Source organism: Atractosteus spatula, chromosome 4 (genome assembly GCF_055471065.1).
Source record: "Atractosteus spatula isolate fAtrSpa1 chromosome 4, fAtrSpa1.hap1, whole genome shotgun sequence".
Lineage (NCBI taxonomy): Eukaryota > Metazoa > Chordata > Actinopteri > Semionotiformes > Lepisosteidae > Atractosteus > Atractosteus spatula.
Window position 1 is genome coordinate 32,653,739 of NC_142709.1, and position 15,728 is coordinate 32,669,466.

The window sequence follows — 15,728 nt, forward strand, 5'->3', positions numbered from 1 at the left end:
GAGCTGGAAGAAGCTGTTTGTGAAAAAGCCCTGCCATTTATGTTGGCTCATGTTTTAGGCAATGTGACAAACAAAAATGGCAAATAATGTTAGGATTTATAATATTATATCAACATGCAGAATTAAAATCAAGAGATGGCATAATTGTACAGTGTACCAGTAACTCGTCCTTCTTTGGAATGTTGTGTACAATTGTAGCCATCACTTTACGATGAATATACTGCTTCTGTGGAATCAGGACAGAGTATATTAAAGAAGAATTTTTATATTTTGGGATTAGAAAAAAGCGGCATTGATGAGTGCATTTCAAACTGCTGTACAATGAAAGTAAAATGTACACAATAAGGTGTAAAACCTCCAATTTACATCACAAAATAGACTAAAAGTCCAGGTATACACAGCACCATATTGCTGTCATTGGCTGTGATTCAGAACAGGGCAACAGAATTTATGGTGACATGTAGCAGCCCTTTAAAAAAGTAAACAAGCAGACTTGTGAATACATCACTTTTAAATACATATACATCAATAGAAATATTGCTCTCAACTTTGAGACGGTTTTGTCGACACATACTACTTACTTGTTAACACTGCATGCAGATCATATGTCATGTCATTTACCAAACCGCTTTATACCATATGGTGTCCCAGGAAGCCAGAGCCTACCTGGCAAGCAACGAGCGCAAGGCAGGGTACACCCTGGAGGGGACGCCAGTCCATCGCAGGGCAAGTGCAAGCCAGTCATACATGGGGACAATTTGGAGGCCAAGGTAAAGGCCGAGGGGGGAAATTTGGCCCGGACACCGGGATAACTCCCTGCTCTTATCAAGAAATGCCCAGGGATCTATAATGACTACTGAGAGTCAGGATCTCGGTTTTACGTCTCGTCTAAAAGACAGGGCCCACTACAGTATAGTGTCCCCACCACTATCCAGGGGCATTAAGACCCACACAAACCACAGGGTGAGCGTCTTTTCTGGTATTCTCTACATTTGTAAACCCCCTATTTGTAACAATATGTTGTAATACTCACAATGTACAGTCTTACCAACATAACCCTCACATCTCCTTATTCTGACCACAGTCCTGTCCCAGCATTACCCCTAACCTACTATACCCAATCCTGGACTCAACTAAACCCAAATCCAGCACTGCCTGCTCCCACAACCTCAATTCTCATACAACCCTAACAATTATCTCAGACTGCTTTTGCTGCAGCAGCAGCCTGTGATGGGATCAGAGATTTATCAGTTATCATGCTTTGTTTCCTTGTTTCCAGAATCCGGAAGGAATAGAACAAAATGAAGCTTTTAACCTTGAACACCATCCAAAAACACAATCTCTCACTGAATGTCTTTGCAAGCACCTCTATACTATGGCCGATAGTAAGATCACAAGACATGGGAGAAATCCAGACTTCAGCATGGAAGATAAACAACTGCAATTGAAGGTCACTCTACACAGCAGAATGTATGTGTGCATACGAAATAATTAATGGATCATTCTCATACTGTTATAATATTGCATTAGCACACGAGTGAAAATTAAGGGAAACTGTAGAGAAACTCTTTAGAAATGCTACGGGTATAAGGAATATTTATTCTTTCTTGTGGGCAGCACGGTGATTTGATGGTTAGCCGTGCTGCATCACAACTCTGGGTTTAATACTGGCTTTCTGTGTGGAGTTTGTATGTTCTCTCTGTGTTCATATGAGATTTCCTCCCACAATCCAAAGCTATGCTGCTAGTTCAGTCAATAGGTGCTAAATCAATAGTCAGCGTGTGTGTGTACGGTACATCATTCCATTGACTATGGTATTATGTCAAGAATGTAGCCAATCCTGTGCTGTCAGGATGAGCTCTGATTTGCTGAGACCTGTATCAGGAACTAACATCTTTCTGATAATAGATAGGTGGGTAATTCTGATGTGTGTAGCTGGCCTGATTTTGGAAATCTACATTCCAATGCAGAAATGTCTGTGTTTGGATCATTATAGAAAGAAAACTACAATTTGAAAAATTCTAGCATTAAAAGAAGCTTGAGGAACCTGCATGGTAATTTACAGTTTACATGAATCTATTACAAATCTTATATATTCATTACATAATCTATAGTTCCCTTTCAGCAAAGTGAATAAGGTTTTTGCCTGCGTATGAATGATTCTTTTCAGCTGGGCTGTTCCCTACCCACCTTCAGTCCTTGTTGTCTGCTGTAGGCTACTTTTCCTCCCCACACAATAATTATTTTACTACTCTGGAGCTCATTTGTTGAGGACATTATGAAACATTGTTTTTATTTCTATGAATTTGTATGTCTTCCCTTGGTCTTTGTTCAATGGGGGTTGGTGTCCCAGTGGTGCAGAAAATACTGTGCTCTGTGCTGTTGGTAATTTTTCGCAAATGGATTTCTTTTTTCACTCTTCCTCCATTTGTTCCTTCCCTTCCTCCCTCCCTTTTTTTCTATGCCTGTGTTCCCTTTCCTCTACGATTCCCCACATTATCTGAGCCTGAGTAATTGCGATGACAGTTCTCCCATGACACTGCTGCTCTTGTGTTCCAGCTAAACCTAAAATCTCTCTGAGTCCAAATAAAGAGCCTATCAGAAATGTTGACTCTAAGGATCTTCTGAATTGTTTAGACCTCGATGTTATTCATTAATGAACCTACAATGAAGCACAACTTATTAGATGACTAACATATCTACTGCTCATTCAGAAGAAATCTGAATATTGCTGTAATGGTCAATAAATGCACACTGCTAACTGCTCTGTATGTGCAAGATTTTTTACTGTAAGTAGCAGAATAAAGCATTTACGATGTTTCAAACATCAACAAAATGTGGATATCTAAATTACAGTTTGGCAGCTGTACAGCACCAGTGCCCACTGGATTTTGTCTGAAATGGCTCATGATCAGCATTGGAATTCTGTTTTAAGACTTTAAAGCCCTACTTCCAGCTGCACAGACACATTACCTGAATTTCTGTGCAATTCTGTGAAACTGAGGAATTGTGTTAGAGAAGCCAGTGGAACAGATTGCAACAGACTCATTTCTTTTAGCTCATTAAAGCCTTTGTGGCCGTGACAGACCCAACCCTAGACAAGAGCAAACTCTTGGATCTACATACACAAAAACTTACATCAAGAAACACAAGAAACAGTACTAGCACCATGCACCCCCTTTCCCTACCAAAGAAAGTCAGTAATTACACTAATTACACCCATGTGAGATGTGCATTTCTCCACCCATCAGCTCTTATTATTAATATACTGACACTCAGTGCAGGAGATGTTCTGATTTTCTGCTCTGAGGAATGATGAATGGGTGGCTTGAACAATATTTCTCCCATTGTTGTGGGAACATCCTGGCTTTCTGTTCTGTTCGGAATGTCTTCCTTAATCAGCTGTAGGTATAACATGTGTGGTTATATCACGAGGCACTCACTCTAATTGATCTACCCTCAAACTAGTTTTCAGTAATTAACTAAGTACAGTATGTACAGTGTAATTCAAGGAATTATCTGCTTGGAGCAAAGACAAGACTGAGAATGTGTCTGTACAGAAACAGGCTGCTTTACGGAAGGAAAACTCTTGTGAGCACGATATACCATCTCATTTCTTGCGTCTGCCTAGGAAGTTTTGAAATCTCTGCACATTAGAAGATCAGTAGAGATCTACAGTATGGGAGTACAGTATGTAAAATTTAAATGTGGGAATCCTGTGAATCCTGAATTGAAAAGGTACCTTTATTTATTTAATATGTATATACAGTACTACACACACACAGCGGGAGGAAAAGACAGAAAACTTGGATTCCCCAGCAATACATCACATGGGGATCAATATTGATTTGGGTTCAATTAACCCAACCTCATAGATTCTCACAAAGGTTCCTTGCAGCTAAAAAGGTAATTGAATTCTGGTTTAGGCTACAGAATGGAAGCTGTATTTGCTCATTTGTAAAGTTTGGAAAACAAGTAGATGCCTTAGAGCCTGTTTGTGCCTTGGAGCCTCATTCTGTTTTCAGATGATCATTAGCGGTAAGCTTTAAAGAAAAGCCAATTGAATTAACCTGAGATATTCTCTACAATCTCTGCAAGTAAATTATTCCAGATGATCATTATACCACAGAGAGAACATTACTTTGAATCTCGCATTATTAACGCCTTCATCTGTGCACAGCCTGCCTTCCAGCAACTACTCCATTGAATTGCCATTTAAGAAATGTACCTAATTCCATTTGACCATCTTATTTTCTATTAGCATGAAAGGATGTGCCATTGAAACACCTGACATTTGACTGTTCACTATTTGTTATGTGTGATATGTGTAATTTGCACTCTTAAATCTCTGAGGAAAATTACGGAAAGTTTAACTGAGTGGGGAATGGCAATAAAGAAATGATCATTGCATAGATGGGTAACAACACACCTGTGTGCAATCAGGGAATACATTGTGACTAGATATGAAATACTGTGAAACTCCTAGCCTTTGGTTTCCCCAAGATTGCATGTTTCTTGATAAAGGAACAAATTTGAAATCCAAATAATGTTGTGAAATACCACCATTTACAGCTGAAAGATCCAGTCTTGGTCCTGGGGGGCTGGTGTGTCTGCAAGTTTTGAAGGTCTCTTTAAAGAAACAGCCCCTGAAACTGTTAAATTGGTGCAGTTATGCCAACCGCCTTAACTAACAGCTGAATCACAAGCACACAGACACATCAGACTGGACATCAGTCTGGTCTTTGACATCCAGAGTCCTGCTGGTTTAAAGTCACTTTTAATTTGCAAATGATTAAAGCTTTAAAAACCAGGTGATTTGACATCTTAGCAAAATAATGAGTTCAATTAAGCTATTAAGTTTAAGACTCCCTTGAAAGTCATTTGTATACCAGAGTTGCCTATTCATAACTTAGAAGCATAATTTTTTGTCCTGGTAGCGCTTTGTGACTTTGTGAAATCGTGACTGTGTGACATGTAGGATATGTCACAGAAACAGTGTTGATAAAAGGCAATGAGCAATACAAAAGGGGTACAGTGACAGGGAGTGCTACTCACAATTTAGATCAATTTTCCAAGTACAAATTCTTTACAGTAATTTTCCTTCCCTCGAGATAACTATCCTATACAATCTGACTAAATTGCTGTAACAAAAAGACAGCTTACTCAGTTGGAGTAACTTTCAGAGTATGAATTCCTGTTCGTGCTGAGCTATGTAGCCACTAGACTCACAATCCAGTGCCACTCTGGAAGTCATTTCCTTCCTCTGTAGCACTTTTGTAATCGTAGGATAAAAAGACAAAGTTGAAAAACTTTTCCTGTTTCCCATCTCAACTGATTTTCTTAGATTATTTCGGAGGTCAAAAATGGCTTGTCTTACGCTCCTAGGGCTCGGCGAAGATAAATTAAATTATACACAGTTCTTTTATTATCAGATCTTTTGATGGAGACTATATAGAGACAATTGGATTAGAGGCTTCTAGGTACAGTGGATTTTAAACAGTTGATTGATTTATGTGTCCAAAGTGAGGCTTGGAACACAGCCCAGAGAAAGGAATTGACTTTCATCCTTTCCATTGAGCTGCCAAACACATTAGAAAGGAATCACCATGAGCTTCTAATATTCAGTCACCGAGACTATAGTAGCCCCGAAGAAACTCACAATATGGCAAACAAGCTCTTTTTTTGTCTCCCATTAGACAGATCCTGGTCACAGGTTAGGGCTACACATTCGTTTATGTACTTGTTGAGTTACAAAAAATAAGATTTTTATTACTCACTTTTAATGACCAATATTTTTGGTCATGAAACGGTTATTACAAATTGTTAGACATGAGCTCTTGCTAGAATGTAAGGGAAGAAAAAGACGTGTCACTGATGAATTCATAATCAGCTGTCTCAATTAGAATCACTTAATCGGTGTTCAAAGTGTTTAGGAGTGCGTGTTATTACGAATTTGACGCTCTTATCCAAAGCGCCTTGCTCAAGGGTACCACAGCCGTATGTCATTCGGGTCTTGAACACACACCCCTCCAGTTCTGAGTGACGAAAGACCTTGTGATGGTACCGTGTTGCGGTGCGATGGTGCCGAGGCAGTAGCGCGATTTCTGGGAGAAGGATGTGAGTCTGAGATGTGATTGGAGACCGTTTATGGGGCTCGCAGACAGACCGTTCTGTTTCAATCCCCCCGAATTATACACAAGGTGAAGAATGTTGCCTTTTGTGTTCTTGGTAAGTGTTGGGTACTGTATGTTGTCCCAGGAGGGTTACAATATATAAACTACCGAGCCAAGGCTTACATAAACTCTCTTTTATCTTTCTTTTATCTTCCCTTCTAATAGCATTTGTGTTGGAGTTTAGCTTTGACCACATTTAAGCTTGTGTGTTATTCTAGAGAAACCACCTCTCTCTCTACCTCCCCTCTCCAGTCCTCAGTTACCTACTGCCCCACGCCCCATTTTAAAATACAAGGGCAATACATCTTCACCTTGAGTCTGCAAGAAGTAATGGGGGTGGTCGTCTTTCTGCCTCATTGCGATCAGAAATTATTTGCATTTCTTCATCCATCCATTTTCTAATCGCTTTAGACATCTATGAATTGGCTTCATCACTCTGTTCTCCTCCCCACTGATAGCTGGTGTGTGGTGAGTGTTCTGGTGCACTATGGCTGCCATCGCTTCATCCAGGTGAGGCCGCACACTGGTGGGGGTGGAGGGGAGTCCCCATTACTGTCACGGACGTCCAAAAGGGACTAACCGTGGGGAGCAGGAGAGCGGAAAAGACCCATATGCGTAGCGGCAAGACGGGAAAAAGGCCCGGGAAGGCCCGGGAAAGAGAGGGACAGGAAGGACAGCAGACCGGAAACTAGGGACAGGACAGAGAAGGAGCGCCCTCTGGCTGCAGAGGGCGTGACAGTACCCCCCCCTTCATGGGCGGCTCCCGACGCCCATACAAATAAATGAGCTGCCCAGCACTGGGGGGAGGAAAAACCTCATTTAACTGAAAGGAAACCTCCGGGAATCCACGGCTGAGAGCTACCCCTTCCTCCGGGGTATAAACCTTTATTGGATGGAGGAAGGGGGGGTAGAGAAGAGCTCCGGAGACTAAAACAAAAAAGTAAACAAGCACAAACACAACAGACAAAAACCTGGGAAAGACCAGGGAGACAAACCACACAAAACAGATAGGACCAAAAAACAGGTAGGAACCAAAGTCCCGAGACACAGGGAGCAGGGGGGAACAAAAAGGAGGGGAAACCAGGAAGAAAAAAAAAACAAAACAAAAGGCAAAAAACAAGAAAAAACAGCAAAAAACCCCGGGGAAAAATACCGCAGACTGGGCAATGGGCACGTTCACATTCTAACGCTGATATCGGAGTGGACAACCTGAGGAAAGCCAGACCGAAGTCCGCTCACAGACACAGATGCACGGAGTGATATCCAGCGAAAAGAATGGAGGAACGGCAGAAAGCTTACCATTCTATCACTGATATCGGAGAGAGCAAGACCAGGAAGAGCCAGGCACGAAAACCCGCTCCAGACACAGAAGCTCGGAGTGATATCCAGTAATAAGAATAGGAAAGCCAGCTCAACATTCAATCACTGATATCGGAGTGATCTACCCGAGGAAAGCCAGGTGCAGGACCCGCTCACAGGCACGGAAGATCGGAGTGATATCCAGCGATTAGAATAGAGGAACTGAAAAAAAAACAGCCCAGAGAACAAGAAAAAAAAACTGCGGCAAGACAAAAAAAAACGCCGCTCGCGGGGTCAGTAAGTGGCTCAGCATCCTGTCACGGACGTCCAAAAGGGGCTAACCGTGGGGAGCAGGAGAGCGGAAAAGACCCATATGCGTAGCGGCGAGACGGGAAAAAGGCCCGGGCTCATAGTGCAAAGAGTTCAGGAATGCCGTATAGAAACCTATGCCCTCAGGGAGCGGACGTGGGGCGCCCTGGTGCTAGGCGGGTCTCAGGACATCCGAACGTCAATGCTGAGCGAGGACAGAGTGCAAGACCCGGAAATATATAGCCCAAGGGAAAGAGAGGGACAGGAAGGACAGCAGACCGGAAACTAGGGACAGGACAGAGAAGGAGCGCCCTCTGGCTGCAGAGGGCGTGACAATTACCTGTAAAGCGTTTTGAGTTGAGCATCCAGAAAAGCTCTGTATAAGTCTAAGAAATCATTATAATTCTTCTTATTAATCTACAGAGAGTGAATAATAATGGTGGGAGAGACGGAGCTTATGCTGCCAAGCAGCTGGTGCAAGTCAAGGCAGGGTACACTCTGAATAGGATGCCAGTCCATTGCAAGGCACAGAGAGACACTAACGCTGCCATGTACACACTCCCTCCTGGGCCAGTTTACCCACCAGCATGTCTTTGACCGGGGGAAGAAACCACATGAGCATGGTGGGGGGGACACACAGTCTCCCCGCAGAAGCACAGCAGGTCTAGAATTGAACCCTTAACCACTGCGCCACTGTTCTGCATGTTAGATATGTTCACGCAGAACAGAAATATGAAATAGAATATTGATTATTTTTACAGAAAAAAAAAATGAAGGAACTATTACCTGGAAGATGAGGCTTTAGAAAAGGTGAGCAAGATTGACATGGTGATGCTGCTACATTTTCTCAAGCCAAAAGCACTTCAGTGCCCTCTGGTGGTTTCTAAGCTACGCATGTGTTTCTTCAAAAGATAATGCAGCCATAGTCATTTCCTAGAGGGACAGCCCACTGCTTTCTGACAGTTTAGAAATTAGCATTTATTACAGTAGTTAGCTGTTGCATTTGATTTTGGTCACATACATATTTATTTTTTATTATATACTTATTTTGGTGTCAAACCCAGTTTTGTTTGAGAATCACTGTAGGGCTTTCTACACTATATTAAGTCAATGCAGGGAAGGCGCTGTCATCAGTCATTGAGGGTCAAGCGAAACGTCAGCATTGCAATTCTGCTTATTTTATCTGGACTCTGAATGGTTTAGACATTCATTCAGATTATTGATACAAAACTAATCCCCACTAGGAGCATTAACAAAGTAGTTCAGGTGGGTAGCTACGTCAGCATGCGTAGGCTGCAAAGGAACAAGTAATAGGAGCCTTCTTCAGGTGTGGAAGAAGGCTGAAGAAGGCTCCACGGCCGAAATGTTGTGTTCTCTTTCTTCTTTTTTTCAGCATGGAATAAACCTATTACTTGTTCCTTTGCATTAACAAAGTGGTAAATTACAGGCTTGTGGGGCCGAACTACTGTATGTAGAGTGTATATACCGAAGAGGTGCGTACCACTTGGATCACCAGAGAATGCCAGATTCCACATTCCTCACTAAAGGCATGTCAGTTCTGTTTGGTAAAAACACATTTTGAAATATTATAACCCTGCTGTGCACCTTGACATGTGAACCACTATCTAAAAACACATACATAACTGTTAGTAATGTCTTCACAGTTTGATTGGAATAAAGAGTTGTACTGGACTACCCTTCTACCCTAAGATGCTCGGTTTGTCTTTTACTTCACTACAGTAAACCAGTACACAAGCTGTGGCTTTGATATATAATTGAACACTTTTCTGATACACAGAAAAATGCAATAAATGTAGGTATTTGTTCCAGTACTGTAATGTTTGAGCATCATGACTGACTCAGTAACAGATGCTGCTACTTTCCCCACTCATGAGAGGAGGTGAAATTCGGTGATGATACCTGAATAATTGGGGTTTCCTAAGATTATAACATTCCAGGAACTAACTGGTCCGTAACAACAAAACCAAAGCTTTAAATCTTAAAATTTCTGAAGCGAGAAAGATGTAGGTAGCTCAGTAACATTAATGTTCTTTGAGGACTGTCGATTAAGACCCGACAACTAATGCGTTTATCAGATTTCCGGCCACTAGTGGCCACTGCGGTTCTTCATAAAAATATAATCCATCGATAGATTCTTCCTCCACAGCACAAGGGAAATCTCCGCTCTGCTGCACTAGGGTTTATTTCTCCCCAGAAAAGCGAAAATATAAATATCAAATTTTCACGGCTGGACACGTGTCCAAAAATGTTTTTTTCTTAACTAAAATAAAAGAAATAAAAGTATATTTGTAAAAATTCTTGTATCTCCCAAGAAGTTTGCATGTTTTTGTAAGTAAACATTATTTTCTCAGTGACATGTTAAGCAAAAAAAACTTAATTAGGTTTTCAAAAGTCCTCTTTTCGGCTAATTATAGCCATTTCTTTTGAAACTGCTTAGGAACAACGACAAAATACATTCAAGACAAAAGAGGACCGAGGGTGTAGAATATTAGTACCATTTTAGTAATAAAATTATACAAAACACAAAACTGAATGTGTTTGCAGCACCAGTGCACAGTTTATGACCAAATGATACACATTAAAGCAGCCATGTCATCTGATGTCTGAAGACTTTTTTATAGTGGAAAAGACAAGAGCCAGAACTTAGCAGCAACACCATACACATCTAAACCATAAGTTTGCTTTACACCAGTACACAGCCTATGGTGGGACACAAATTTCACTGCTACAGTACATGTAAGCCAAAAAGTGAACAAAACATCACATCAGTGCAGTATTAATAATTCATTTGAAAAAATTCACAGTTGACATTTCAAACTTCCAAACATACTACAGGGGTTAAAATTGGAGTCAATACATTTTGCTGCATTTTATAAGACTGCCAGTTACAACCTTTTGACCATCTGATATCCATGTAGCTACAGTTCTCACAGTGCCTGTTGAGCTGTAATTATACTACAGGTTTCCTGTGGAACTGTTACCGTCTACATTTTATCACTGGGATGATACTGTATATCAGAGGGAACACAAAAAAAAAGGACTAGAAAAAACATAAAAGGACTAAGACAATGGAGAAAAAACCTGCTGAGGCAGAAATTTTTGAATAAGGTTTTAAAAATCCAGGGCTCAGAAAATGTGTGAAATTTGGTCTGAACCAACCAAGCATCAATCAGAACCTTTGCAGTTTCTTCTGTACATCTGAAATATTGTCCTGTTGCCCCCACTTGCATAGATCTGGGAGCAATGCAGTGATCTCACTCATGCAGCAGTTTAAACAATGTGCTCTAAACTGTGTGTGACCTAAACAAACCCTCTTTTCCAGCCTCCTTTGACTATGCAGCAGAGCTTCCCATTTTACCTCATCTGATCCCAGTGACAGTTCTATCCCACTGCTAAGGACCCTCAGCCATAGCGCATGAGTGAGATCACACAGGCCATGTCCACATGAGGCTTTTCTAATAGTAGACAAGTGCATTTTCAAGGGCTTCACCCTTAAATACGATCTATAATCTGGGTTAGAGACTGAATATGAACTTTTCCCCAGGGGCATATAAGGACTCTATATAGGAAAAGTATATATAGGAAAGTGTATTCTGAACCTCCAAAGGAACAAATAAAAGTTAAGTCCACACTGGAAAGTAGAAAAGCAGAAAGGAAAAAAAACAAACACCATTTTGGCTGTTGAACCTTCTTCATACCTGAAGAAGCTGTACTTTCAGTGTGGAATTAACCTCTCTGCTCATGTTTGAATCCTTTGAAAAGTTTTTCTCACACAGCATATCTTATCTCAGCATCTAATATTTTTTTCAACAGACTGTTATGTCTCTCCACAGCAAATCAAGTGGTTTATTGCTAAGGGTTTGCAGGTCTATGCTAAAGCAGAACAGGGTGAGAGATTCAGACCCATAAAACTCATAAGGGCATAAGAATGACTACAAACAAGAGGAGGCCATTTGGTGCATCTCTGAAGATCCCCTCCATCTGCTTTTTTGAGAAAAGGCATGGTTTAATAACAACATGGCTGGGCAGTGAGTTCCAAACTCCCACAATTCTTTGTACAAAGAAGTGTCTCATGTTGTCCATGAAGCCAATCCTACATGCTGGATATTTACATGCCAAGCTATGTGGGAGCCATAACTGTGCATTTTTAACCCCTGTACTGAGGACAAAAAGTGGAAACAGAGAAGTTGAAGTAAGGGCATAAAAGACCACAATCACATAGGCACTTAAAAAAAATACACACACAGCACAAACTGAGTAAGGCACAAGGTCAAATACAGACATCACTCACAACATGTCTTTGGAACAGTGACAGAATCCATTTAGATTTCAGACATACACATTTTTAAGAGTTTATTTCCCCCTGTATGGTCTTCATCTTCCTATTGCACCTACAACAGCAATCCAAGCTCTTTTGTCTTAAGATTATATCACATAAAATGAAGGAAAGTCTGCTTCCTGCAATTATGTTTGTGATCTACAGTTTTTTCATTGTGCGCAAATTTCTGTGAAATACAAACCTTCTACTCTCTAAGACTAGTTCTATTTAAACTGGCTTCGCGAAATCTCTGGAGGTACATGTTCTAGTGAGCTTAGGTTTTCCGTGTATAGAGTTAATGTTTTATTTTGAAGTTAACATGAAAAACATACATGTTTAGAAATGTTTTACGATATATTCCTTGTAGCCAAATAGAAAATCCTTTTCTGAATGAAAGCATATATGAACAAATTGTCATAATAACTACCAGAGCTGAAAACAAGAAAAAAAGATATATTCTTCCTTCAATCTATCAAGATACAAAAAATAAAATTAAGATATAATTCTAGTTACTAGCTGGACACAATCCTTTGGAAGAATTTCAGATTCATGAGTCACTAATAAATAATTTTCTGCAATAATAAAATCAAAAAGTATCTTTTGATAGTGCTTTTTTAAAATGGTTGCAAACTAGCAAAAGTTAGAGCCCGAAAAGAAACAATGAAATTGAAATAAAAACCTTTCTAATCTGATATTTGGGTCACATTTCATTCTCACTTCTGCAAACATTTGTTCCTAAAAGAAAAAGAAATAGCACAGCAAATCTCTGTACTTCTGAATTAAACCAGACATCAAACAATTACTATCGCTGCAGGTTGTGAGGTTTTACAAAAAGGTTACACTAGGGGGCGTGATAAAATCAGAACTCTACATCCACCTCCTGCAAATTCTGGACCCAGTGCTTAAGTCTTTCCAGGCCATAGAGATGAAAGGCATCTGGGAGACAGAAAGCTGTTGATAAGTTACACATTTCGAATATGTAGTCAACTGATGGACTGAAGTTTAAAAGTTTTATTCCAGGCCTAGTTTCAGGCCATTTAGTGCAAGAACAAAAATCCATCTGACTGAGGCAATGTAATTAATTAATTGCTTACACTTATATAGTGCTTTTCTGGACACTCCACTCAAAGCACTTTACAGGTAATGGGGACTCCCCTCCACCACCACCAGTGTGCAGCATCCACCTGGATGATGCGACGGCAGCCATAGTGCGCCAGAACGCTCACCACACACCAGTTATCAGTGGGGAGGAGAGCAGAGCAATGAACCCAATTCATAGATAGGGATGTAATGTAAGTGGAACATTTCTGCAGGCTAAATCTTTCCTCAGCTGTTTACCTGTCTTATTTATTTTAACATACAGTACATACGCATATTTTTTTGAAAAAGTGACACTGACAAAACTGTTGTAGGTAATGGCTTTAACAAATTGGATCTTCTACTAACACCAAAATTGTTTTGCCCTCTTGTGACATCCTGTCTTTAAAATGCTCTTAAACACCTCACACCCACAAGTTTTAAGAGTTCATTCTCCCAAGAAACATACGCATTTGCAATACATTGACCACAAAAACTTTGTCCAATGAATACATTCATTTTGGTTTAAGTGATTCAGTAATTCAGCTGGATGTGTATTAATAACATCTCACTTGGTACAGCTCAGCAAGATAGTGGAAAGATATTGGATTCTGATCCATTCACCAATTTTCTTATAATAGCCATCCACATTCATAGAAGTAAAAGTTACTCAACTATATTTCAATAAGGAATTCAGTAGTCTATACAATGACCCTTCTGTTGTGATACCTTGTAATGTAACTGTGATATTGTTTACACTGTAAGGAAGTAAAGCAACTAAAATTCCAGGGACTACAGTATGAAGTGTCAATAATGTGACATTACTAAATTGAAATCTTCAAATGAGTATGTTACTGTTTGGGTGGTAACTGTGTCTGGTCCTATAAAATCTTTTTTCAGTTTTTGATGAACACGAGTGAAATTATGAGCTCAATTGCTTTGGCCCATTTTCATTCTCACAGGAACTTGCTCTCTGTGACCTCTCTACACCTTAGACGCGACTTTTGGCATCTTCTTAATGTAATAAAAAAGACTCTATCAAAAAGAATTTTCTTAACTCATACGTCAATAGTAAAATGTCTGCGAACAAATTAAAAGCGAATCAGCACCAATTTGTACAACAGAAAAGCTCAAATACCAAATCCTCTAGGTATATTAGTGTTACGGATTAAAAAAGAAAGTTAAAGAGAAGTTATGATTGTGTACTAGAAAGCTGAAAACCCTCTCTCCTTACTGCTACACCTACAGATTCATGTATGAGTTACCGGGACAAAGAGAAAGGAGACGCATCCCAGTACAAGGCCTATGATCAAAGATGTAGGTGACAAGATCTGGACTCTGCTGGATGGCTTAGCTCTTGACCAGAAGGCCCTTTTTGTAGGCCAAGAGACCTGTGGCGGCAGCAGCAGTCAAGAACGTTGACCAACCCACGAGCCTTAAGAACCCTGGGACAGAGGGCAAGTTCCTTTCCCAAAACGTTGTGACAAAAGGTCGAGCTGGAACATCCTGAAAACAAGATTAAAAAAAAACATATTCAACAATTCTCCCAGACAACTTCGTGCAGCTAAGGCTGTAGTTTACAGTCAGCTGTAAACAGGAAACCCTGAAAGATGTACTAAGAGAAGAGACAGACACCAGGGGAAGGGAGCCAAATGTTTTGCTTTCACACAGCCCTCGATGTTTCTGAATCACAGCAGGAGCTCTTGAAAGGCTTTCAGCACACCACGTGGGGCTGGGCTGAGAAGAGACACACTTGCAGTCCTCTTGCAGTTTCATTCCAACTGGACATATGTTTTAATTTATATTTGATAATGTAACTGTATGAACCAAGACTTTCTGCTGCTTCCTCCAGATAAGGAGGATACTGACATCCAAAACACGTAAAACGAACACAAGTTTTTCATACCCCCCGCTTTCCACTTTCCCACCTCCACAGCCCCTCCTAGGTGGAGTAAACTACATTAGAAATCAGAACTGCCCCGTCTATCACTTTCATTATTTCCAGTTTCCTGAAAGAACAGTTCAGAGATTCAGGCCAGTTTTATCCCAGCTAAGGATAAGGTTAGTGACTCCTGAAGCACCACTTTCTACACAGACTTACCACAGATTCAGGTTCTGGCTTCCAGATTTCGTGCTCAGAGATTTTGCCCATTTTACAGAGAATCTAAAAGACAAAAAAAACGATCGTGTAAAGACAACACTAGAGCATTTAGAGGTTGTGTGAATCTTGCAATGAAGACATCAGTACCCCACATTGTTCAGGGGAATATGCTATGAAGTGATCAGTTCACTTTCAAACAAGGGGAAATTGTTATTTTAAAATATCGACACCAGTCATTACCAGGACTAACTCAGAGATGGGAAGAACTAGTTTGATCTATCCAAGAGTTTGGGTGAATCTTAGGCTTGATTCATAGTCACAGAACAATGGTGGGGGGTTTACCCCAGATTTTTCAGTATATTAGCTTTATTTATTTCGTCAGTTAGCACAGCCTTGTTGTTTGACTAAAAGCGTTTGGAATGTTTTGAAT

General features: G+C 40.4%; 1 protein-coding gene across 1 annotated transcript in view; it reads right to left on the bottom strand.

Moving 5' to 3' along the window:
- Positions 1-10,397: 10,397 nt before the first annotated feature.
- Positions 10,398-15,728, bottom strand: part of maoa (monoamine oxidase a) — a 51,215-nt gene continuing 45,884 nt past the window's right edge. Inside the window, exons 14-15 of the mRNA XM_088914838.1 lie at positions 15,299-15,361; positions 10,398-14,703 (exon numbers count right to left, since the gene is read on the bottom strand). Coding sequence (XP_088770964.1) covers positions 14,548-14,703; positions 15,299-15,361 — 219 coding nt within the window. The 3' untranslated portion in view covers positions 10,398-14,547. The remainder of the gene's footprint in view (positions 14,704-15,298; positions 15,362-15,728) is intronic.